Genomic DNA, 25,363 nt, shown 5'->3' on the forward strand with positions numbered 1-25,363 from the left:
CCCCCCCCCCCCCCCCCCCCCCCCCCCCCCCCCCCCCCCCCCCCCCGGCACCAGGGGACAATACGCCAGCCAGGCCATCAGACCCCAACCCACAGGGCAGTTAGGACTCTACTGGAGTAGCTGGGAGGTCGGCGTACAGAGCAGTCTCCGGGGAGACGTGTCCATGGGAAATCGGTGGCTCTGAGTCTGAGCGGCCCCGAGGACAACGATGAGCCCCTGCCTCGGCGTCAACCTGGCCTCAACCCGAGTGCCCACGGAGAAGCTGCGCGGCGAGCATGCCTTACCAGTGACATGGAGCTTCTCATCAGTGACCTCCGCCTTCAGGTAGATGCGGCCCCGCTTCTCCGTGTGGTCCATCCCGCAGAGGCTGGGCACGTTTATCACACACTGCTTGTGCACGTTCATGTCACAGGCTGTGGAATCGGGAAAGCGAGGGGTGAGGCTGACAGATGGGCTCAAGCCACCGCTTCCTCAGTGTTGTGGTGTGTGAGCACAAGTGAAAATGAGCTACCCTCTAACTCGATACTTTGCTATAATGTTTTTGGTGACTCGGAGAACTGTTAGCAGATGTCTTTATAACACAGGCTTCATGTGAATGACAATATCCTTAAAATACCTGTGCCATATTTTCCAGTCGTAACTGAAGCAAAATCCCCCTGGGCCTGCTTTTCCATGCTTCAAATATTTAACACTATGCAAAATTCACACAGGTAAATGCATACGAAGCACAGGCTAATAAACATCTCATGTATGCAGAGGCAAATTATATGCAAATTTTAAACAGAGGCTATTTTTTTTGCCAAGGAATTTCTTATGCCCTTCTGAGCTTACCATTCAGGGAAGAATGAGACTTTGTGGATCGAGTACAGGAAATTCATAAAATTTCTTTCCTTAGTTAACTCTGTCTTTTCAAGAAGGCTTAAGTACATTGCCTTTTTTTTTTTTTTTAAGAACTTGTATTTGAGATTTTAAACCTGTCTTCAAATATTTAAATATTATTCTAAGTAAAACAAATACACGCCTGGCATGATAAGCCATTCCTTACCAGGTGACATTACGTGGGTGAGACAGGGAGGAATAAAAAGATCAGTCTCAGCGCAGTGAACCAAAGAAACCCTGAAAAGAATCCTGCGTGAACACAAACATAAGACTCTGTGTAGGCGTTCTAGCCCTACTGTCCTTGTACCTTCAGGCTTCCCAAAGGGGCCATGGCCACTGGAATCCTCACACAACCTCGACAGGATGCTACAAGGCTCTTCCGTAACCTTCAAGGTGGAGCCTTCACGCTCAAACGAGTGTTTTTTGAGTGTTTAACGTGGTGAAGTAAATTGCAAAAAGCATCGCAAATAACGTATATTTGCTATGATTCGATACAGGAAGGGTAATGCGCACAATCAGGAAAGAACCATCCGCTGCTTCACACATGTGGATTCTGTTTAGGTTTCTATTTCCAAAGCTAACCGTTCCAAATCGTGCACCGCCTCGATGCAGCCCATATAAAGGCTTCTTGACAAGGTGGGCCGTTGACAGGAGGTGTGTTCACCAACTCCTATCTTGAAGTGCCGGGGCAGAATTGCAACTTCAAAGAAATTAATGCCAGCCTTTCTGCAAAGGAGAAGCGCTGCGGGGAGGGGAGCATGGGAGGTGGGAGCACCCTGGGTGGAATTCTTGTCTTGGCTGCACCATGAGCGGCTTTTCGATCTTGGGAAGCTCAAGCGTTCTCTCTGATTCTGTCTCCTGCTCTGCAAACCAAGAGGCTGGTCTGGACAAGGGGCTGCTCACGTCTTTCCCCTACCAAGCAGAGCTGTATATGGTATTCTAACCCTGCAATGTGTGAAGGCACAGGGAGAGGTTCCCTGTCTGCAGAAGTGAAGTGAAGGGGTTGGGCTCCTGGCACCTATCTGCTTACCTGCCTCCCTTGAGGAAGGAGCATGGGCAGCAGCCCCAGAAACCCTATGACTCCGAGGAAAAGAGTTTAAAACAAAAGACGACAAAACAAAAAGCACTAGTCTGGGTCAGCGGTTTGCAACACTTTTTTTTTTTTTTTTAGTAATGGAACCCATTTTTCAAATAAAATCTTAAGCAGTGTCCTAACATATAAACCAGATGAGTGTTATTTCATCAGCAAAAACTTAGTTAATAAATGTGAACTGATACCATTTATTTATTACAAAGACATGCATGGATCGCCAGTAAAGCCCTCTGACCCAAACAAAATTTTGAAACCAGCTGTCTCAGTCCCGCCCTGACAACGTACTTACTTCCGTACTCGGGTGGAGTCGTATAGATCTGTCGCAGGAGAGTACGCAGAAGTGGTAAACACTGCCCAACAACATGCAAGCTGGTGGACTCCTCGGTTAGGCGGAAATGGCGGGAGAAACGTGATTACACGTCCTGCCCAACGAGTGAAGCTGGTAACAGGGTCTCCGCCATCACCTCCAACTTGTCAAGCTCAAGTGTGTAACACATTCAAGGGTTCACATGTGTTCCATGGTTTTAAAAGAGTTCAAAGGTAGATCTACAAATGCACTTAGGATTTGCACTTGTAGAACCCCTGAAAACCGTGTCTTTGGAGTCTGAGGGTTTCTCAAAACACAGAAAATGACTGGCCTGGATCATCACAAACGTTTCGTTTAGGCTATTAAATTGGACAGCTTTCTAAGGCGAAGGACCCCTGTGTGCTGACAAATATCCATATGCTCTATAATGTTCACTTAATCTTGGTTCTTATATACATGCTATCTTTGCTCCATGTAGAATACACATAGAAAGTTTTTGGCCATAAATAGCAGTACTTAATGAATGGCAACATATTGATATTTCCGTTACACTTCCCTGTCTACTAGAAAAACAGGTTCAGTAATTACCTTTTTATGCCCTGAAAGTATACATCGTTATTTAAACACATAAATGGCCTGGGGAATCTCATAAGAATTATCAAAGCAAAGAGTATCCAGAGTTGTTTTTCTTTCTACCTGCTACTTGATGATGATACACACAGAACAAAAAAGGGAGAATGGAGGGGCTGATGCCTTTCTTGTCCGTGGCCTTCAGTGATTTCATCTCTAACTGGACTGAAATTTGGTCCATCCACAAACACGCAGCCGGGCGAGTGAACTTCAGATGTCTGATTTTTATTTTCATCGTAGTTTCAGTTTTAAGGAGAGCCTACTGGATTTTTCCACAGTCCACCCACTAATTAGAGACACAGGAAGATAATGACTATGGTTGCTTAGCTTATTTTGAAGCCTAACCAAATGTGGAATCTGGAGGTGGGGATTCTTCGTTCAACACATGGCATTTGCTTTGGGGTTGGACTAGCCTGCATTTTACAGTGACTGAAGACTTCTAACACACACACACACACACACACACACACACACACACACACACAAAACCCATGACAGCACTAACTTCATTTATAAATCGGGTGGGGTGGTTTTTTTGTTTTTGTTTTTGGTTCACAATTAGGCAAGTAAGGAGTTTAATAAATTAGTACTTTGACAGTAGAGAGGTCCTACACTTTTTTCGGTGTGGTATATATTTGAACAAGTTCTTTTTATTGATGAGTTGATGCTGAAAGGGTAGTGAAGCTGAGGTGCTCTGTAAACCCTGGGCATAAGCTGCAGAGCCTCACCATCTACTGGAAAAGAAAACTTACTTACTGTCACATTTCATCCCTTGATGAATAAGTCCATACAGCAAGGACCCACAGTGATCACAAAAGGTGGGGCTTCCGTAGGTGTGGATTTTAAACTTGTGCTTGCTTCTGGGGTCCTGCGGGGAGAAGAAGCACATTGTTCATTCCATCATCAAAGGAACACATCTTTGGACTGAGCCAAGGTCAGGCCCCACCACTGCCCCCCCTCCCCGTGTCAAGGTTCGATAGCACAAGGCTGTGTGCCATTCTCTGGGATAATACAACCGGTGGTGGCGACTTTGCCACATCATGTTTTAAAAGGCTGCCCATTTTGGGTCATACAATAAATACCCGTGTTTCCTATCTTTACGGGGTGTAATTTGCACACACCAGGGTTTCCAGCAATGTTGCCGCTTTGGGAGGTAGAGTCATAAAACTGCTTGAGGGCAGGCGTGGTGTTTTAGATGCCGTAATACTGAGGTATCTCTGGTGCCCAGCACAGGCTGCAGCAGAGGATAGACACGAAATCGGGGCATATTTTTGAAGCTGAACTGAGTGACCCTGGATCCGCTCAGTGGAGTTGGGGTGATCTCCTTTTGGGCAAGTTTTCTAGAAATATAGTATTCAGACCAGATATGCACCCAAGCCAACAGAGACCTCTTCCTGCTTCTGCACTATTTCCAAAGCATCATATGCATTTGCATGGGCAAACTCCAGGATAATCAGGTGAAAATTGGAAAACGATCTGAAAGTACACTTCCCATAGCCCCCTGCTGCAATTTCATTACCTTCCCTAGCATAACATACAAATTACTGAAGGTACAAGACAGCTTTCTCTCAAGTAGCCTTTTTGTTCATCAATTCACAGATTACAGATAAGGAAATAAACATTATACATAGCAGAGTGTCGTAACCAAAGAGCACAGACTCTGCAGTCAGATTGCCTGGGTTCAGTCCCATGGCTACCACCTCCCAGAAGCGTGACCTTGGACAAATAACTTATCCTTTCTGCCTCATCTGTAGACTGGGAAATTAACAGCGCTTATCTTACGTGGCTGTTATGAGGACAAAACAAGTCAGTCCTACTAAATGCTTAGGTGGACCCATCTATGTCGATTAGTGCCTCTGTTTCTTGGACCTCTGTTTACTAATATGCAAAAGTGGAGGGTTGAGCCGAAAGACCTTTATGTCCTGCTTGAAATATAAAACAATTTCATTCCTCAAGTCCGTATCAGGACACTTCCTTATTAAATTCCTCCTCCTGAATCATTCTAATTTTGTGGCCCAAATCAGCTGTAAATACAGAGCTGCCATTAACTGAATTAAGGAAGATAACAGAGGAGCAGGGTTTTGGTGAAGGGCCGGAGACTAACACCTCCACTGTGACATGGTGAGCCCGACTGCTCCTTTAGTCTAGTGTTTCTTATGTGTAAAGATACACAAAGAAAGCTACTCTTGGCTTTTGACCTTCTAAGAGCCTAGGTGCTCGTGGTTTGAGAGAATTTCAGAGGTGATTTTGATTTTATAAGGTGATTCATCTTTTGGTTGACTTTGAAACCTAAGTTTCATATCCAAGCCACATATGCCAACGAATTATACAGCTGACCTTGACCAATGTGGGGGTTAAGGGCATTGACACCTATTCCCCCACAGTTGAAAATCCACGTATCACTCTTGACTCCCCAAAAACTTAACTACCAATAGCCTACGGTGGACTGGAAGCCTTAAGGAGAACATAAAACAGTCGATTAACACATATTTTGTATTCTGTATGTAGTACATACTGTAGCCTTATAATGAAGCTAGAGAAAAAAACGTTAAGAAAAACATAAAATACATTTAATGTAGCGTACAAAATCCAAGTGTACGTGGATCCATGCATTCAAATCTATGTTGTTCAAGGGTCCACTGTAATTACTTTTTAAAGTCATGAATTTTAAAATCCTGGAAAATTTCAATCATGCAGAATAGTATAGAGATATTAAACAAAACATGTAAGCACCATTCAGACTTGATAAATGTTAGCATTCCCCCCGATTTTTCATTGTTTGATTATCTTCGTTCTACAGAGACATTAGTGACCTTCAAAGTCATGTGGTCAGTGAATAGTCAAGATAGGATTTGACCAATATCTGCATCTTTAACACCGATTCCCACCCAAGGGCTTTAAAAACATCCATCCGGAATGAAGATTTGGCTCTTAACTTTTTTTTAAACAAAGTTTTATATTTTTAACACATTTTTTTAGATTTTATTTGAGTGTGCGCCTGCGCATGCGCGAGAGTGTGTGCATGTGTGCGAGAGGGTGCGCACACACGAGAGAGCACAAGGAAGGGGGAAGGGCAGAGGGAGAGGGAGAAGCAGACTTCCTGCTGAGCAGGGGCCACCCCCCCCCACCTCCTGGTGCGGGGCTCAATCCCAGGACCCCAGGATCATGACCTGAGCCAAAGGTAGACACTTAACCAACTGAGTCACCCAGGCGCCCCAACACAACATTTTTTAAAACAAGTCTACCACCTGTTTTGTAAATAAAGTTTTATTGGAACACAGCTTTGCTTGTTCATTTACATATTTTCTGTGGCTACAATGGCAGAGTTGAGTAGACAGAGCCCACAAAGCCTAAAATATGGCTACAAAGCCTAAATTATTAGCGATCTGGCCCTTACAGAAAACCTTTGCCAATCTCTTCTGGACCATGGTTTTCTCTATATGGCACCGGCACCACCTGGAACTTGGCGGAAATGATTTAGCCCCTACCCAGACCAAATGACTCAGAAACCCTGTGAGGCCTCAAGCTGCATGTTTCAACAAGCCCTTCAGGTGATCCTAACGTTGGCAGGTACACTGAAGACTGAGAGCCACTGCTAGAGAAGGTTATTTGACAAATATCTAGTAAGTGCCCACTGGGTACGAGGTGCAGGTGTGTGTGAATGATTAGCAGTATTGAGTTGGGTCATCAGTTTACTTTCTAAATGTCCCTTAGGGTGTGAAAAATCAACGCCATCCTTGGGAGATTATTTTCCTTAGTGAGGAGTAGCTGTGAGTACAGGCTTAAGTACAGGCTTAGCCTTTCACCATTAGAGCATTGCACCAATCTTTCCAATATCCCAGATATTAGGCCGAATGTTGAGGGCACAGGACAGCATCAGTATCCATTAAAAGTCCCCATGTTGACAGCAAAGGTTACGTCCTACCCTGCGGAGGGCAAAGAGGATGCCAGGGGAAAGGAAGCAGCCAGCTTCCCCTGCAGAAGCAAGGCATCAACAAGTGGCACTAAATGAATAAACATGGCAGCTCACACACAGCCCTCTGGAGCCTGGGTGGGCCAGGCAGCTCCAGGGCGGCTGTCCTGCCAGTTGGTTGTCACACAGATCTCTATGAATGTGGCACATGGGCAACTCGCTTCACTTTTCAGGAAAATCTAAGTCTTACTCATCCGATCCCCATATGGCATCTTCAGGCCCCAACCGTTTGGAGGTGTAGGAAGAGAGCAAACCGTTACTTCCACCTCCTATAGAAGTCTGGAGAATGACCAAGCCTTGGAGTCCTCATGCTCCAAAATCACGAGTGGCCAAGGATCATGCCTATGTTAACGAGAATAACAGTAACACAATAATGGTAACACCCTTTTGTTGATCTTCAAGTGCGTGCAGGTGCTTTACCATGCCCATGACCTCTCCTACAAAGAGAGCATCTCCCAGGATTCTGGAGACCTGTGGTCAGACTCTAGTCTTGACACAAACTCAACAACTTTGGACAAGTCATGTCACTTACTTACAGAGCAGAAATAAAACCAGTCTGCCTATGTCATAGCCTGGGGGTGGGGCCTATCTTCGGGAACGTATGAGACAGGGCTTTGCAACCCAAAAACCCCTAGACAAATACAAGATTATTACAATTATATTATCCTTGGAAGTAAAGTCCAAGATGCCCAAGGTTGTCCAATGATACTTTAGTGACTTGGGTCAGAATGGGAAGGAAGGAAGAGGAAAGCTGATCAACTTTGGGGCTCACGGGTGGCTGGAGTGGAGGCCAAGTTGGCAAGGAGGCAGGGGACTTCCTCTAGGGTCCTGAGTTCCTGTCCTCTGCTCTAGAGTGGCCTTCCCAGGCAAGTGCCCCGTGCTGGGTGGTGAACTGTGAAACAGCCTGCCAACCCAACCCGCCTGTTCTCCGCTCCCACCCTAAGGATGGCTCATCTCTGTCTCCACGGAAATGGAACTCAGGAGTACAGACATGCATTTCCAGTCGAATTAATCTCACCTTGTCTGACAAAAGAAACCACAGTGTTAGCTAAAGAGCTAGGACTTACAATGATTTACAGAAGCAACTGTCCTGAAAAGCTCCCAGGTTCTTTTTGTTCCTATCCATAGCTGCTAACTAGTGGTGTGCTTTACTCCTTTGGGCTCTGATTTCCTCATCGGGAATCTGAAGGGACTAGGTCAGCACTTTCAAAGGGGTAGATTCCCCAGGGCCATCCAGCTGTCAGGAGGTGCCCAAGGGCTGCTGAGGGCGAGGGAGGGAAGCCAGTGCTAAAATACCAGTATGAAAACAACCAGATGAGAGGATCTCTTTGATTCTGTCTTGCTTCTAAAAAGAAAACAAGCTTTTAATTTTTATTCTGATATAATTTAAGACTCACAGCCATTTGTAAAAATAGTGTGGACTGTTCCCATATATGCTTTAGCCGGCCTTCCCCAGTGATCACATCTCACATAACCACAGCACACTGGCAAAACCAGGACCCCCACACCATGACAAGGGCCTTAACACACACTTCAGGGTGTCCCCAGATCGCGCACACGTAATTCCAATGCGTGTATTTTTTTTTTTTTTTTAGATTTTATTTATTTATTTGACAGAGAGAGACACAGCGAGGGAGGGAACACAAGCAGGGGGAGCAGGAGAGGGAGAAGCAGGCTTCCCACTGAGCAGGGAGCCCAATGCGGGGTTCGATCCCAGGACCCTGGGACCATGACCTGAGCCGAAGGCAGACGCCTAACGACTACCACCCAGGCGCCCCTCCAATGAGTGTATTCTATTGTACAGCTTATGAACTAAATACACTGTTTACTGAACAGGGAATGCACTAATATTTGCTGGGTAAATACCACGAATTCAAGCAAGCCACCACCCAAGGAGTGTCTACTGCGATTTATCAAATACATAACCCACTGGATCTCGGGACAGGGTCGTGGGAGGAATCGTCCAAAGATTGTTCTGAAAAGTAGAATCAGAATGCTCTTCTCCAAGTAAAGAAAACATGTGTTATCTCCAAACCTTTCTGACCAGCTTTTCAACACCAAATGATTTCAGGGCACAGGCTGAGCGAGCGCTCACCCAAGTGACGGTGCCAGCCAGGGGTCGTGGCCACTGAAAGTGTGTAAGTCACGGGCTTTTCAACTGGTGTGCGTAACCCAGTGTTCTTCTGGCTGTGCCCTCCACCTGGCCCAACCATCTTATGCCAAGACCCCACACATCAAAACACCAAACACGGTCATAACAAAGCTGCTTCCTCCTCCCAGAAGCCTCTCCAGACTCTCCAGCACCAGGCACACTTTTCTTCTTTCCTCTGGCCTTCCAAAACACGTGACTTTGGTCTTTCTTATGGCACTTCCACATCCTGCTACTTAGGAGGTTATTACTCTACCTCCTCTTTCGTGTTTCCTTCATTTATCACACACACCCACACATCAGAGACACACACACCTGAAGGACATGCACCAGAGTCCAAGGGATGGTCCTAAAGCTCCCTGCTGAATTTGCAGCTGGACCAGAACCAAGGCTAGAATAAAGTTTTAGTAGTAACCTTCTCTCCGAGCTTCCTGGAAACTGGAGCAGAAAGGGAAAAGAAACATACTGAAGTCCTCTAGGACTGCAAAGCCACCTGGGTGCCCCAGACAGGCATCTGTCTCATTTTCCTCTAAAACCATTTGTCTCCCACACGGTGAACCTTCAGTGACTGTGTACCGAGTCTTCAACAGAGCATAGTTTTACCACTATTCACCTGAGGATTCTAGATAAAGTTATCCCACATATTAGTTATGGTAATCTGGCCTCACTTTAGGACCACAAAGCAATGGCTGGTATACTGCAAGCCTTCACTATTACCACGTTAGTAACATTTCCCCATTTAATGCAATACATGTAAATTTTTTTTTTTTTACTTCCCTAGACACTGGCAGCCTCTCATTAAGTGGAGTATGAAACCTACTGTCACATGTCACAAGCCTGACATATGATAATGAAAGGGGGAGCCATTCAGCTCCGATGTTTCTGTCGTAGACGCGGTTGGGGAGAGAAAAAGAAGTCTCTGACTCAACCAATTTTCATAAGCACGAATGAAGTCTAACCCACAAATCTAAATCTAGACCTCTTAGAGGAAAGTAAGAAATGAAAACTTCAAGTTCTACCGAAAGCATCTGCTGGTCTGTTTCTCATATCTTAGTTTTATAATACAGCAACTTAATTAGCTTTCCTTGGAGACATTGCTCTACATTTCTACCAGGACTTGTCAGTCTTTTGTCAAAATCATCACAGCCACCGTCATTATGCAATGTGCTAAAAATAAATCCAAGGGTCTGTGCTGCACAAAATTTTTATACTGATGAAGCCTTAAATGTCCTAGATGCCTTCTTGTCGTGTTGTCTATAACCATCTGGAAGGTGTGCTCGAGGTAAACTTTAAATGGTGGCCTTCAAGGCTGGCGTCCACCAATGCATAATGTGAAATCTCCAGAGGGTTTAAAGCTCCCCACACACCCGGAGGGAGGCAGTCAATGGTGCCTTTTGATGTTTACATTTGAACAGACATCATTTCAAATGCCCTTTTAATTTGATGAGTAAAATAATGGCAGGCTTTTGGCTAGAGGTCAGCCTGCCTTGAATTTTCCACCCATATTTGAATGCCTCTGAAATGCCCCACAGGTTTCTCACAGAGCACCAAATGGTTGTCATTGAGAGCCAGAGTTCAGACTTTTAAGAGTTTCTGGAAAAGACTCTGTTTTTAACCGAGCGAAGCCTGCAGGGTAACTGCCTTAATCGCCGAGAGCAGTGTGGCTCCTTCAAGCTGCTCCTTCTAAATACCAAAGAAAATTCTCCACTTTCACCATCTGATGTGTTCTCATGAATCATACTTTAAGCCAAGCCTGGGTCTAAATGTCACCCTCATGCTGACTACACAAGCAACACCAAAAACATTGCTCCAAGGGTGAATCTGGCATCATTTCTGAGAACTTAAATTTCTTGGGAAGCAGTTTTTTTTCCCCCCAATAATTTTAAAAATTCCTATTTAAATTCTTTTATGTTGAGAGTATTCGTTTATGAGAGAGTATTACCAAACCAGATCCTATGAGCAGGGTGATTTTATGTGACTTGGATATCACCATAATTATTACATTGGACACCATGTACTGAGCAAAGCTCCCACATCCCTTCCCGGGCTGTAGGGATAAGCCTGGTCAACTGTATTTGGGTGTAGGGAATGCCTTTGATTACACTGGTCTTGTTGCCTGTACTAAGGAAGAACCAAAGAACTTCCATTTCTGGTGAGTTAATTTTTGATCTTAATGTAACCCTACTTTATTCTGATGAATAACATTCATCTTCACAGTTGAACTAACTTGTCAAGCCAGGCTTTGCTAGTAGTAGGATGTCTATGGGTCCTTCGCCCAGTTGTGCAAGATGCTGTAATCATTAAATACAAAGTGGCAAACTCTTTAAAAAAGAGTCCACATAAATCTCTACCTGCAAGACAGTGGCTAAATAAACCATAATATATTTATACCACGGAATACTAGGTAGCAGTTAAAGCAAACGAGGTAGATCTTTTGGTAACAACATGGACAGATCTCCAAGATAGATTGCCTAGTGAAAAGAGCAAGCCACAGAATGGAACATAAAAAATGACATTTACGTAGAAGACAGAATCAAAGACAACCCCCAGATATAGAACAATAATACAGCTTTTCTCTAGATAGATATATAAATAAAATGCCTCTGGGAAAGTGCGGTGACAGATTAGATTCAGAAATGACAGTGAGAGGAGGCTTTATCTGAAAAGAGTTAAAAGTTATAAAGAATGAATTCATACATTATCTATGCAATCCAAATTACCTTGAATCCTAGCTGAATATATTTGGTTATATTTCACCTGGACCATGAGATGCCATGAGAGGGAGAGCTTACACATGTCGAAGAAATTGGGGCACAACTGCTCTATCTGGTGATAAACGGACCGTGTCTATAGCTTCTCCAGCAATCTGCTGGGAAGGTGTCTATATGAGCTCACTATGCAGATATTTGGAACCACTAGCCATCAATAAAATGGAAATCTTAATTGAAAGCTATAATACAACCATCATCTCCCTCCTCGTAATCAATGTTATATGTTGCTATCACCTCAGGACAAAAACTTGACATATAGTCATGTCCTGTCAATTACAGCTTTCCAATTCCAAAAGAATCTTTGATGGCTTAGTATGAACGTCTGGTATTAAAATAAGATGTTGAAAATGTGCAAATACTCAAACCACAAAGCCTAACTATTATTCATTTAAATAGGTGGTATCTCCTACTTGGCTATCAATTTCTTCATTTCACCTAAAAAATTATTTATTGGACACCTGACGATGTGCCATGTGGTACATCCATAGTGGCAGAGACTCCAGGTGTGGTTCAGGTCCTGCCTCCCTTGGGAGAGGCAGAGTTACACTGCATTAACAAATCACGAACTTTCTAACACATCACTCCTAATTTTCAGTGGCTCAACACAACAAGCATTTATTTCTCACTCTTTCCCCTGGGACCCAAGCTGAGAGAGCAGCCCCCATCTGGGATATTGCCAGTCTCATGGCAAAGGACAAATGTCACTACTGCTCAATGGCTCTTAAATCTCCAACTTGGAAATGATGCCATCATTTCTGCTCACATTTCATCCGCCAAAGCAAGACACGTGGCCAAGTTGGGAATCATCAGGGCAGTATATAATCCTCCCCAGGAAGGGGCAGCAAACACTCTGAGTAATAACATAATCCACAAAGACCCAGACAAAGCTCGAAGTCTACTGTCATTTTTACATTATTTGAAGAAGGACAAAAGAATGGATTAGAACTTCAAACTTTGAAAGCTTGTAGGTTTTAAGGTCAACTAAATATAGTTTTAAGTTGGAGGTATCAAATAAGCCATCTACCTTTTAGATGTTATATTAACTTAGCAGCAAAGAACACCCCCATTTTAGTGGCTTAGCACCACATACATTTATTTCTCTCTCAGGTTGTAAGACAGGGCTGCCGAGTGGGAGCACCTGCCTGCTCATTCTAGGACCAAGGGATGAAGGATGCCCCCGGGGGGGAAATGCTCCTTGTCCAGTGGGGAGCTGCAGGCCACATGGCACAGTGGCATCTATCACCCTTTTACAGGTGGTGGAGCAAACAGTAGGAGACAATACAACCTTCCACAGATGCTCCTCAGTTTCTCTATCCACACCACATACTTAGGAACTCGTGGACATGTTTGTTTCCAGGATAAACCATTATTTTTCCCTTTCCTGTAGTCATACTGACTCTTCTAAGGGAAATCATTCAAATATCATGTTTCTTTGCCCATTCCATTAGGCATGGTGATTGCTTTAATTAGCTTTATGGCAACCTTTTTTAAAAATTTATTTTTTATTTTTTTATTACTTTTTTTATCATGTTATGTTAATCACCATACAGTACATCATGAGTTTTTGATGTAGTGTTCCATGATTCACTGTTTGTGTATAACACCAGTGCTCCATGCAATACGTGCCCTCCTTAATACCCATCACCAGGCTCACCCATCCTCCCACCTCCCTCCGCTCTAAAACCCTCAGTTTGATTCCTGGAATCCATAGTCTCTCATGGTTCGTCTCCCCCTCCAATTTCCCCCCCTTCATTTTTCCCTTCCTTCTCCTAGTGTCCTCCATGCTATTCCTTATGTTCCACAAATAAGTGAAACCATATGATAATTGACTTTCTCTGCTTGATTTATTTCACTTAGCATAATCTCCTCCAGTCCCATCCATGTTGATCCAAATGGTGGGTATTCATCCTTTCTGATGGCTGAGTAATATTCCATTGTATATATGGACCACATCTTCGTTATCCCTTATGGTAACCTTTTGAATGGTGACCTGTTCAGGAAAATCTCACATTTAAAAAAATATTTTTTTCTGCTTTTAAGTTTTTATTTTGAAATCGCAGTTGTAAAAATAGTGGAGTTCCCGTATACCCTTCACCCAGCTTCCCCTCGGCCCCCGTGATAACAGCTTACAAAGCCAAAGTGGATGATCAAAATCCAGGAACAGATACTGGTACAAGATCCTGTGGGTTTCATCAGTTTTTACTCATTGTGTGGGTGCGTATAATCCCATGCAAATTTTATCACATTTACAGTCATGATGAGAAAAGCTCCATCACCACAAAGAAGCCTCCTTGTACTAATCCCTTTCTAGTCATCACATGCTACCCACCCCCTCAATCCCTAACCTCTGGCAAGCAATAATCTGTTCTCTATTAGATAAATTTTTATAGCATTTTTTTAAAGCACCAAATAATGTTTGTGATAATTAAAGATCTGGTTCGCTCCAATGCCATAGTTTGAAAGGAAAATAAAATAGGAACATAAGAAACATCTTAATTAGGTGAACCCTTGCCAGCCCTGAACAAAGTGATTTGTTCCCTAAAGAAATTCGTGGCCAAGTTTAGAGGGCTATCTGAGAACAAATCAGACATAAATGGAAACATATTTATTCAAGAGTCTCCAAGATCCCAACATCTCTGATTAATTTAGTGAAGACAGAATCGGGTTGTTGGTCATGTGGGACAAATTCCAAAGCCTCGCATTTCATAGTAGGGAGATGCTGCCCTTCTCTTTGTCATGGACTTGAAGAAGTATAATGTTATTTGCAAGAAGGCAGATTTTTACGGCTCCCTATAATGCCGGAAGATTCCCCAGCAGCTGGTATTTGTTCAACTGATTAAACACAACAGAGGAGGCAGAAGGTGGATCCCTTTCTTGCTCCTGACTGCAAAGTCCAGAGGGGGGCAGGATTCTTTCTTTCTTTAGGTACATCGGATTCCTTCACCAGCTCACTCAGTACTCCTAATAAATGCTTCCCAAATAGCAAGCCCTCCTAGCTCTGTTAAGAGACATTTACCTCCTAGGAACACCTGGATGGCCCAGTTGATTAAGCATCTGACTCTTGATTTTGGCTCGGGTCATGATCCTGAGATTGAGCCCCACGTCCGGCTCTGCGCTGGGCGTGGAGCCTGCTTAAGATTCTCTCTCTCCTCCCCCTCTGGCCCTCCCCTCCTTTGCAAGTGCTCTTGAGAGAGAGAGAGAAAGAGATTTACTACCTGAGGGCCAATGATCTTTTCAGTTATGACCTAATGTGTTTTTTCTTTTAATGTGCGGCTTACGGCAAAATATTTTCGTCACTAGTTTCCCATTGTTTATTCACACGTTCATTTATGCAGATAAAATCATATTCATAAGAAAACTAGGAAATACAGTTAAGTAGAAAGGAAACTATATACATATATGTTAATATTTTGACACATTTCATTCAAGAAAGACTGGAGTGTGTGTTTTCTTGGGAATCATACTAAATAGACTGGTTGTCTAGGGGGGTTTTTATTTTTAAACAACTTATCCTAAACATCTTTTCATATCATTAAATACAAAGCGGTATCGCATTTTACTATGTATTTCATCACATGGAGGTGCCATAACTGATTTACTCAATCCCCAAGTCCTGTACATTTGTTTACTATACACTATTGTAAACAACACTACCATAGGTGTCTGTGAACACACACTGTGCAAGCGTCTTAGCTCCTCAGGATAAAAGAAGTAGAAATCTTGGGCCAAAGGGATGAACATAAAATATTAAATTTAAAAGCTATCTATCTGTCATAAGCCAAGGGTCTGATTTTGATGAAAGTCACTTGGGTTGTGCTGGATGGTTGCTGAGCCTTTCGGCTAAGCTTACCAGTAACTAGTTTTAAATCTCGGCTAAAAAGTAATACGTTACTTGTGGTTTTTCCTTGATTTTTGTCAGGTGCAGGCATTTGTCCTTGAGCTAGGCTTTCCCTGGTTGCTCCCTGATGGCTGAGAGCCTCCACAAAATGGTGGCTACATTTTGTTTTCCTAACTGAGGCTACTCTCAAAGATTTACTGTTCCTTGTACCCATATCTTTTTGTTCTTCAATCCGTTTTGGGTTTTTTTTGTTTTGTTTTTGTTTTGGATAGTAAATCTCCAACCATTTGTCACTTAAGGATGACTGGTCTAAAGCCGTAAAGCAGCAGAACATCTTACAAATTAAAAAAAAAAAAAATCTCTATTTCTAGTGTTTAGCTTTGTATGGACGTGCTGGGTTTGGGTTTGGGTCTGCGGCTGTGCCTGGGTAAGACCCTTCCGTCTCAGCCCTCCCTCGTAGAGAAGCACCGTACAGGGACAGCTGTGTTGTCCCTCAGCATCTGCCTCTGCACTCGGCCCATTTCTGTCCAAGCATCTCTGCGCTGGCTGGCTGCGTGCTGGTGGATCGAGGGCATGCACATCTCAAACAGATGTATTCCTTTCTTCCTCCGCCTTTTTTTTTTAAACAATGGGAGGTAACACTAATGCACTTTCCTCCAACTGTGACTTTAAACGCATCCCAAGCAATGAATGCCTCCCAGAACTCTGCCTGAAGAATAATGGCAACAGCACTTGCCCACACATCCCTGAGGACGGCATCAGAGACCTCCGATCCTATGTCTTCAACTGCTGGTGCTATGGGCGCAGCTCTTAGAAAAATCTGAAGTCTGCCCTCGCTCGGGATGGCAGAAACCTACTACGCACATCTGAATTGTGTTCTGGTTTTTGTTACGTAAAACAAACACCAAGCAAAAATACCGCTGAGAACATTGCTCATGTTGCTCCTCCCAAAGGGCTGTGTTACAATTAAGGCAGAAATCCAGTGCTGTTTGCCCCACAAGTGGTTAGCCTGGGTGCTTGCTTCTCCCCTCCTGCAGAGGGAGGCTAGGAGAAGGTGTCTGGAAGGAGGGGGAGGGAGAGGGGGAGGGGTGTGGCATGTAAATGTCTTTACACAAACGCCTCTAACTGATGTTCTTTTTATTTGAAGAGACAGAAATATCATGATAGCTAGTATTCTAAAAAAAAAAAAAAAAAAAAAGAATTTTCTTCCTCCTCATTAACTGGCTTAACCTGAGGAAAAAAAAATCAATGTTTATAGGAAAAGGGGAAACATAACAAAACCAACGGCAACCAGTGGTCCGCTCTAACCAGTTTGAAGGCAGCCCTAGACCCCCATTGCTCCACCTGTACACAGATGACTTAGAAACATATATCCGGTGTATCTGTTTATCCATTCTTTCTAAGAGGACGCTGCGGCAGGCTGATGAGGTCAGACCACCTTAGATCTCAAAGGACTTGCATTATTTCCTTTCACCTTGTGACAGGGCCATGCAGGGTTCCAAGAAGGACAGTTCCCGGTTTAAAGATGAAGAAACTGAAGCTCGGATTTAAGCAAGATCCATGGCTAGTGATGAGCAGTAAAATCAAGATTTCAACTCAGGCCTTTGACTCAACTGATGGGTCCAACCCTGTCCTAGATGTTGAACCGAAGGCAGACCCAGTCGTCGATTGGGCATGAAGGCTCCTTTTGGCATTGAAACGAATTTGATACATAGTGCAGACGCTCAAACTTATGTTTTCCAAGTAACTCAAATGCACATAAAACAGAACACTGTTTTCCCCGGGGGGAGGACAGGAAAAAACCCAACAAAATGTAAAGTATCAGCTAATCTATCATGAAATGGAAACAAATGTTAATGGTAGTTTCATTCTAATATCTTTAGACTCCCATGTCTATGATTGCATTCATGTCCAGGCTGGAGGAGAAAGCCAGATACCCTTTAATTCCACTAGAGGGGAATAGAATGACATCAAGGGATGCAAGTCAAGAATTTTAAAGATTGTCACCACTGGAGCAGAGAGGACTCTTGCATTCACTGTGGTCCTGATGAATTTGTGTTTCAGAGCGTGTGAGCGCATGTGGCCCTCTCCTTTACAACCATCTCCTCCGAAGAAGTGAAGTCAGGCTGAAATTGTATTCAGCTTCTATGATCACATGCAATTCAAACATTCTGTTCTTTCTAGAAAGTGATTTTTCTATTCTTCTGAATCAAGCCTAGAGCGTTTGACAGCCACACCGATGTAATTTCACAAAGACTCTAATTGGTATGTGTAAGTGGATATGTTCTGCACAAATAGAAATTTCAACAGGGAGGGCAGTCTGTGACATAAAAAAACCATGGAGACTTTCTCATAATCTACAGAGAGATGAAGGATTGGTTCATCAGGCGAACGAGGGGGTCCAGCTCGGCGCTGTCCAACAGAACCTTCTGCTGGGGTGGGGACACCTTACACCTGCCCTGTCCAAAACAGTCACCACCAGCTCCATGCTGAGCTCTTGAAATGTGGGGACTTCTACTGAGAAGCTGGATTTTTAAATTCTCATTTACTTGTAATTCATTTCAATTTAAATAGCCACAGGTGGCTAGTGGTTATGGTGCTGGACAATACAGATTTAGAACCCCCTTCCAGAGACACCCTGTTTGCTCAAGTCTATGCTCCTTTCTTCCTCCTCCTCGTTAGAAGTCCCATGATGGCAGACACACACTGGGAGGGAGCTGCGGATTCTCTGCAGATAACAGGACAGCCTGGACTATTATTAATCAGTGGCTGGGCAGCTCTCCTGACCCGGCCTTTCATGCGAACCCCGCTTTGCTGTCCTGAACCAGCACTTAGAGCCACATGTCCAGTCTCCTGATGGCTTCGGGCCCCACTCCACAGTCCAGCCTGAACACATTCCTTTACACCATTTGCTGCCTGGCACACACCGTTTCCTGGCTCAAAAACCTCCAGTGGCTCCCCATTGCCTTGCCAAAATCCACTTGTCCAGTCTCCTTCCCACAAGACTCCCTGTCAGCTGCCCACCCCACAAGCTAGCCTTGGTGTCTGCTCCCAGGCCTCCCTCCCCTACTGGGGAAAGCCCTCTCCTTCCTTGCCCCTGCCTCTTCTCAGCATGGCTTCTACACGTGCCTCAAGGCCATTTGTAGGCTGCCTCCTCCCTGAGGCCTCCTCTGATTGCCTCTGCTAAGGTTTCCTTCTTTTGTTTCAGAGTCAGCTCCCACCCTAACTACCATTTTCTAAAAGTTTATAAAGGATCTTTCTTATTTATCTGCTCTCTGCATACATCCTTTATTTGTCCTCACCTCAGGGCCTTTGCACTTGCTGTCCCTGTGCCTGGAGCCAGGCACCCCAGCTCTTCACATGGACTCTTCCTCCTCATTCAGGGCTCAGCTCAGCTTTCCCCCTCCTCCTGCCCAGAGAGGTTTTCCTTGATTCTCTATCCAAAGGAGTCCTCCACACAGTTACGGTAAACACTGAGCAATGTATAGAATTGCTGAATCATTACACTGTACACCGGAAACCCCTATAAAACTGTATGTTAGTTATACTGGAATTTAATTTTTTTTTTTAAAGGAGCCCTCTAGATACTCTGTATTCAATTATCTTCATTTATTTCTTCTCTTCATTTAATCTGAAATTATTTGTCTTATTTAGTTTTTACTTGTTTAAATTCCGCTTTTTCTTTAAAATGTAAATCCCTTGAGTAGAGGGGACCTTGTGTTTGCCTTGTTCATGGCTAAACCTCTAGTACCCAGAACAGGTCCTGGCACAAAGTAGGCCCTTCATGAACTTCTGTGGAAGGAACGGATCCTGGATTCCCTCCCAACGGCCAAGAAACTCGAGATCAGACTGTATCTCATACCTCCCGGGAGCTCAATGCATGTTTGCAGAAGATCATGACAACTAAAATTCTGGTTATAAACATATCTGTTTGTAATTGGTTTTCCTCTGTGACTGCTAACCTGGTTTCGCAGATTACAGATGGAAATGGCCACTGTCTGCCCGTGATTAACTATGAACTCAGTATCCACGAGAAGTTGGCAGGCTGAAGATGTGTTATGACTGTTATTCCATGTACTTTCTAAGACCCTTTCCTTAACGCGGACTTTCTGAACTTAGTTGTCAAATCCTTGCTGAGGCTGAACACAGCAAACACATCAGAGGATCGGGAGCTATTTTGACACAACTGAACACACTTCCTCCAATGAGATTTTCCTGATCACATCTGGAACCTATATGCAGCTAGAGGAGGTACTAGACTAGCTCTTAACCCCTGCCATTCTCGGAAGTTTCTGTGACATTTCCTAAGAAAATACATCAACATGAAATACCAAGGCAGCTACCGGTATCTGTCCTTCTAAAAAGTGCACCCTGTTCAAAAAAATAAAAAATAAAAATAAAAATAAAAAGTGCACCCTGTTCATCAATGGAGCATTCAGGTTTATTGTTTTCATGTGACTCTCATCCTAAGAGCCATGGATTCCATAAAGAAATCTGGTTCTGATGAAGATGTAAAGAGATTTCTACTTTGTAAATGGAGCAAATGATCCTCTTGCTTGATATAACAAGTGGTATGTCACAGGTGGTAAAATTTAATTGATTATACCAGGTTTTACAATAGTAAATTTAGAGCAAAGTAGGTCTTTTTTTTTTTAAGGATTTATTTTTTATTGGGGGGGAGGGGCAGAGGGAGAGGGAGAGAGAATCTCAGGCAGACGCCCTGCTGATCACAGAGCTCGAGCTCATGACCCTGAGATCATGACCTGAGCCAAAATCAAGAGTCGGCCACTTAACCAACAGCCACCCAGGTGCCCTGCAAAGTAGGTCTTTAGGCATGAAGGATCACAGAAAAATGGGGCTTGTAGGACCTAGGAGGTCCTCAATGGATAGAATGCCTCAATGGGTAGAATCATGACTTTGATGAACTTAAAATAAAAATACAGACACACCCAAACTGCAAAATTATCATCAAGAAAATGACATTTCATTTCATGCAACTCAAACCCTCGGCTGTTCTCTTGGGTTGGCCCTTGCAGATCTTTGCAGCCTGGTGCCCCAACATTTCACTGACTACGACAGCTCCATCCAAAATTTTGGGAACAGATGGGAGACTCCTTACTTGACAAACATCAAGATCAACCTGAGTCTTCTCCATAGAACTTGCGGCTCCTCTCTAGTTAGACTATCAGGGGTTAATAGGTGTTAGAAGCAGATGCATAGGCCAGAACTAAGTCTTTGAAGAGTCTAAGTGAAGTTGCACTGATGAATGGATATAGATTTATTTCTCCTCCGTTGCCAGAGGACAACTTCATCATGGAACTTCAGAAGCAGAATTATTTTCAGATGCTCCATGATAAAATGGATTTCAAGCCTCTAGGCTATTTTGTTAGCAGCAAGATAGATCTATTTCCCCCTTATAAAACATGCAGAGAATAATTGAGAGAGGGGTTCAGGGGAAATTGTGACTTTCCAGGTACAGTAAATGTCTCCACTTCCTATGGACAGCTGATGGCGAGGCGCCTGGACAGGACACGAGCTGCTCACAATGTCAGTGTGCTGTTGAAAACGGGCTCGCTTTGACTTCTTAGAATCACTCAGCTTCCATTTACTGGGACATGAATTTCCTCCCAGCAGTGGACACTACCAGATTCCTGACCAAAATCCATTCCTCTTTTTTTTCCCCTTACAGATTTCTGGGTTTTGTTGGAAAGACATGTCTAGCTGACAGAATACACTTCTTAGCTTCTCTTGCGGCTATAGAGGTAGTCACGTGCTCTGGCTGATCAGATGCAAACATAAGCTTGCTGGTCACTTTCCAGGAAAGCTGGGTTTTCCTGGTTACAGTTGCTTCCCTTTTCCCAGCTACTTAGAGCTGGAGATGGAATAGCCCTTTATGACCAGAGGCGATCCTATTCCCTCTTTGGAAATGGAGGTGTTGGGCGACTCTTAAAAAGGGAGCTGGGATTAAGAATTCTTAATCTCAGGAAACAAACTGAGGGTTGCTGGAGTGGTGGGGGGTGGGACGGATGGGGTGGCTGGGTGATGGACATTGGGGAGGCTATGTGCTATGGTGAGCGCTGTGAATTGTGCAAGATTGTTGAATCACAGATCTGTACCTCTGAAACAAATAATACAATATATGTTTAAAAAAAAAGAAGAAGAAGAAGATAGCAGGAGGGGAAGAATGAAGGGGGGGAAATCGGAGCGGGAGATGAACCATGAGAGACGATGGACTCTGAAAAACAAACTGAGGGTTCTAGTGGGGAGGGGGGTGGGAGGATGGGTTAGCCTGGTGATGGGTATTAAAGAGGGCACGCTCTGCATGAAGCACTGGGTGTTATACGCAAACAATGAATCATGGAACACTACATCAAAAACTAATAATATAATGTATGGTGATTAACATAACAATAAAAAATTTTTTAAAAAAGGGAGCTGGAGTTTTCATAATCTCAAGAAAACAGGCATGAGCTGATTAGGCTGCTCAGGGGGTGGCTGAGCGGTTTTGTGGCTTTTATCCCATTTCGTCAAGTTTTCACAGAGCTAGAAAGGAGATGAGAGGATGGCTTCTGCTTCTTTCTCCTGTTGCTGTTCACTTGACAGGGGGACAGAGATCATTGAGGGAGCACTGTTCTTTGAAAGCCACTCCACCTCTTCTGTATGGGACCCCTGTTGATGGATCTGTGCTCTTAACAACCCCACCATGGCCATTTAAGGGAACATGTGACAGTGTGGCTGACCTGAATTTTTTTTTTAATTACCCCTAAACACCTGTTTTCTTAGATGTTTTGGGTTGTTCCAAAGTAACAACTGCCCACATATCAATCTAGCCCCCTTCTTACTTTATAACCTCATAACGGCATTAGGAAAGCAAAGAAAGGGTAAAAAAAAAAAAAAAAAGGCTTCTGGATATTCTACAGGCAGCTTTCCTTCTCTCCTTCCCTCCCTTTCAGAAGTTGAAAAGGGACTATAATAAACTTCTTAAAACATCTGCTTCATGAGGTTTTGCCTTGAGACACTGAGTCGGGGAGAGAAGAGAGGATGGGTCTCAACACAGTTGAGCTTTGCCAAAACCCGTGGCTTTGAGGAATCTGCACAGCCTTGCCATCCCTCAAAGCCTTTTTTATTTCATGGATGAAGATAATGATATTCATTTGAGGGGCAGTATTATGCCCTTCTGTTGCATATACAAACCAGCCTTAATGGATATTTTTAAAAATTTCCCACGGGGAAAATAGGCCATGTGGAAGTGTGAGGCATTCAGCTGTCACTTTCTCCCAGGGGGGAAAAAAAGGAAAAAAAAAACACAAAAAATGCAACAGTCCTAGTTAGATGGAGCCAGCTTTCACTCTCACTGTTAAAAAGCTCTTAATGCTTCTGCCTACACATTTGGCTTTAGGGCTTCCTCAAACCTATAGCCACCTGCCAGGGTCATAGACTAATTTAGAATCATTTACACAGATGACAGGAAAGAGGGTAAAAGACAAGAGACTCCAATTTGCTTCCTTTTGCCACCAGCTCTGACTTCCATAATCCAATATTTAAGGAGACAGACTTGGTCGCATCCATGTCAGTGAAGGATCACTCCCTTGCCATCGTGCAAAGTTATTTCCCGACCTTTGGTCCTTCAACTGCCTTAGAATACCACACAAAACTGTCAAGGCTGTAAGATCTTTTCGGTCTATAAGCCGTAACTTACTCAGCTCTTGAGGGGAGGGTGTGTAATATTTGGGGCTAATTATGCTCGGTGGGATCAATTTCACTCCTATGGGCTCCCCCTCCTTACCTACTTGCCGGGGAGAGTCTAAAGATGCTAGAAATTAATAAAAGAGAACTCAGATGATCAATGGATGGATGAGTAAATGAATGGATGCAGGGAGGGAGGGAAAGAGGGAGGAAAAATTCACGCGGGAGGAAGTGGGACACACTCTCTAGTTAAAACTCTTCAGATATTCAGCAAAGGTCTATGCCCCTAGCCCCGCCTATGTCCCTGCAGAACAGCCAACATGGAGGACACATGTAGTACATTTCCCAGAATATGAAATGCCTGAGTCAGACTCTTATTAAAATGCATGAGTAAAGTCTCAAATTCTGTAATCCCTTTTTACTTGATGTGTGCTACTTATTTTTGACAACCACAGAGCTGTTTAATGCCCAGAATGTTCTCAAAACTGTACGTGGAGTGAAAGTTTTTAACACAGTTAAAAAAAAAAAAGTCCTAATATATTGGTCCAAAAATACTTGCAATATGCATCTATAGAGGACAGGTGAACAGTAAAGATTACACATGCACACCTAGGGAGGAAATAATGAATGAGAACGTATGCAAGAATGAAGGGATGAACAGCTAAGCTTAATGGAGGCAATCCCAACATCTCCAGACCAGACTCGTTCAATAGTGCACTGGAAGAATAAAGTCACCTTTGACCTGAAATTTAATGTAGCATTTCTTCTGACCCCACTCGAAAGTGACCATGTGGGGCCAACTGAACTTTCAGGACACAATAGGTTTCTGGCATGAGCAAGGCCTTAAGACATTAGCCTCTTAGCCTGATAAAAATCTCAGTATCGGTTCAAAATAATGTCAGTGTATCTCTCATTGGAACACAAGTTCCCACTCTACCAAACAGTCATAAAAGTGCTTTATTTCCAAAAGTGCTCTATGTTCTTTACAAGAACTTGACAAAGGCAGACCTGGTGGTCATCAGATGGTTGAATGACCCAATTTCAACACGGTTTTTAAGATGGGAGGGGAAACGCAGTGCCCATCTGTGGCCACAGTTGGGAAGCCGCCCGGTGGTTTCTTCCCTATTTGGATTTGGGTTTTGGTGGCTGGAGGCAGCTCTGCCTAGGTTGGCAGCTCCCTGCCAGTTCATGCATAATTCACCCAAATGGATGGAACAGGCCCATTAGGGACAAACCTGGCCTGTTTCCCCTGGTTCATCATCAAATTTGTTCTCTCTTTTGATCTCAAATCCTCCCCTTTGATATCGACGGAGCCGGTGCAAGTCAGATGGCGACAGGAGATATCTGGTGGCAGATGGACTGGGGGCCACCCTAAAGAACAAAGTTAGGCTTCCAACCCAGCCAATGAGCCAGGAGGGGGCAAGTCCAAGAATGAGATTACAAACGTGCAGAGAAACAGCTCCTACCTAGTTAGGTTGAAAGACATGAAACAGACCAGATATTCCACATTTAAAACCCAGTCCATCACCCTGTCCCCGTCAGGCCCTGAGATGAAACAGCTCCTGAGCATCTGTGTCCTTTGATCTTAGGCTCTTCACATTTTTCATTAGGAAGAGACTGGGAATGACATGTTGTAACGCGTTCTGTGTCACTTTTCCAGAGGCTGTAGTTTATAAATGTTCTGTGTTAATCAGAATTATAAATGAGGAACGATTTCCTTTTCTTTCTTTTTTTTTTTTTTTTTAATACTGTGGGTTCTACAGGCCTGCGTCCTTGCCTTGCTCAACCTCCCTGCTGCCAAGCCACGGGAAATCTAGAACCCCTGCTCCCCTCCAGCAGCTGACCATGCCCCCCCGCCTTTCACCCTCCGATAGCTTCCTATAGCCCTGTGAGAACTTCGTGTCAGCTCCCGGCCCCCTCTTCTGCCTCACCTTCTAGCCATTCTGCTCTTGTTCTTCCATTTGGATCCCTCTGGAACAGAAGCTTACGGCAGGCACTTCCCACAATTACAACTAATTAAGTGTGTGATGATGGCTC

General features: G+C 43.9%; 1 protein-coding gene across 2 annotated transcripts in view; it reads right to left on the reverse strand.

The window, feature by feature from the left end:
- PRKCA (protein kinase C alpha) overlaps positions 1 to 25,363 on the reverse strand; it is a 386,444-nt gene that overhangs the window by 117,822 nt on the left and 243,259 nt on the right. For both annotated transcript variants that reach the window (XM_032429406.1, XM_032429407.1), the window contains 2 exons: positions 3,666 to 3,777; positions 285 to 413 (listed from right to left, as the gene is read on the reverse strand). In XM_032429406.1, coding sequence (XP_032285297.1) covers positions 285 to 413; positions 3,666 to 3,777 — 241 coding nt within the window. The remainder of the gene's footprint in view (positions 1 to 284; positions 414 to 3,665; positions 3,778 to 25,363) is intronic.

Source organism: Phoca vitulina, unplaced genomic scaffold (genome assembly GCF_004348235.1).
Source record: "Phoca vitulina isolate PV1807 unplaced genomic scaffold, GSC_HSeal_1.0 scaffold41, whole genome shotgun sequence".
Taxonomy (NCBI): Eukaryota; Metazoa; Chordata; class Mammalia; order Carnivora; family Phocidae; genus Phoca; species Phoca vitulina.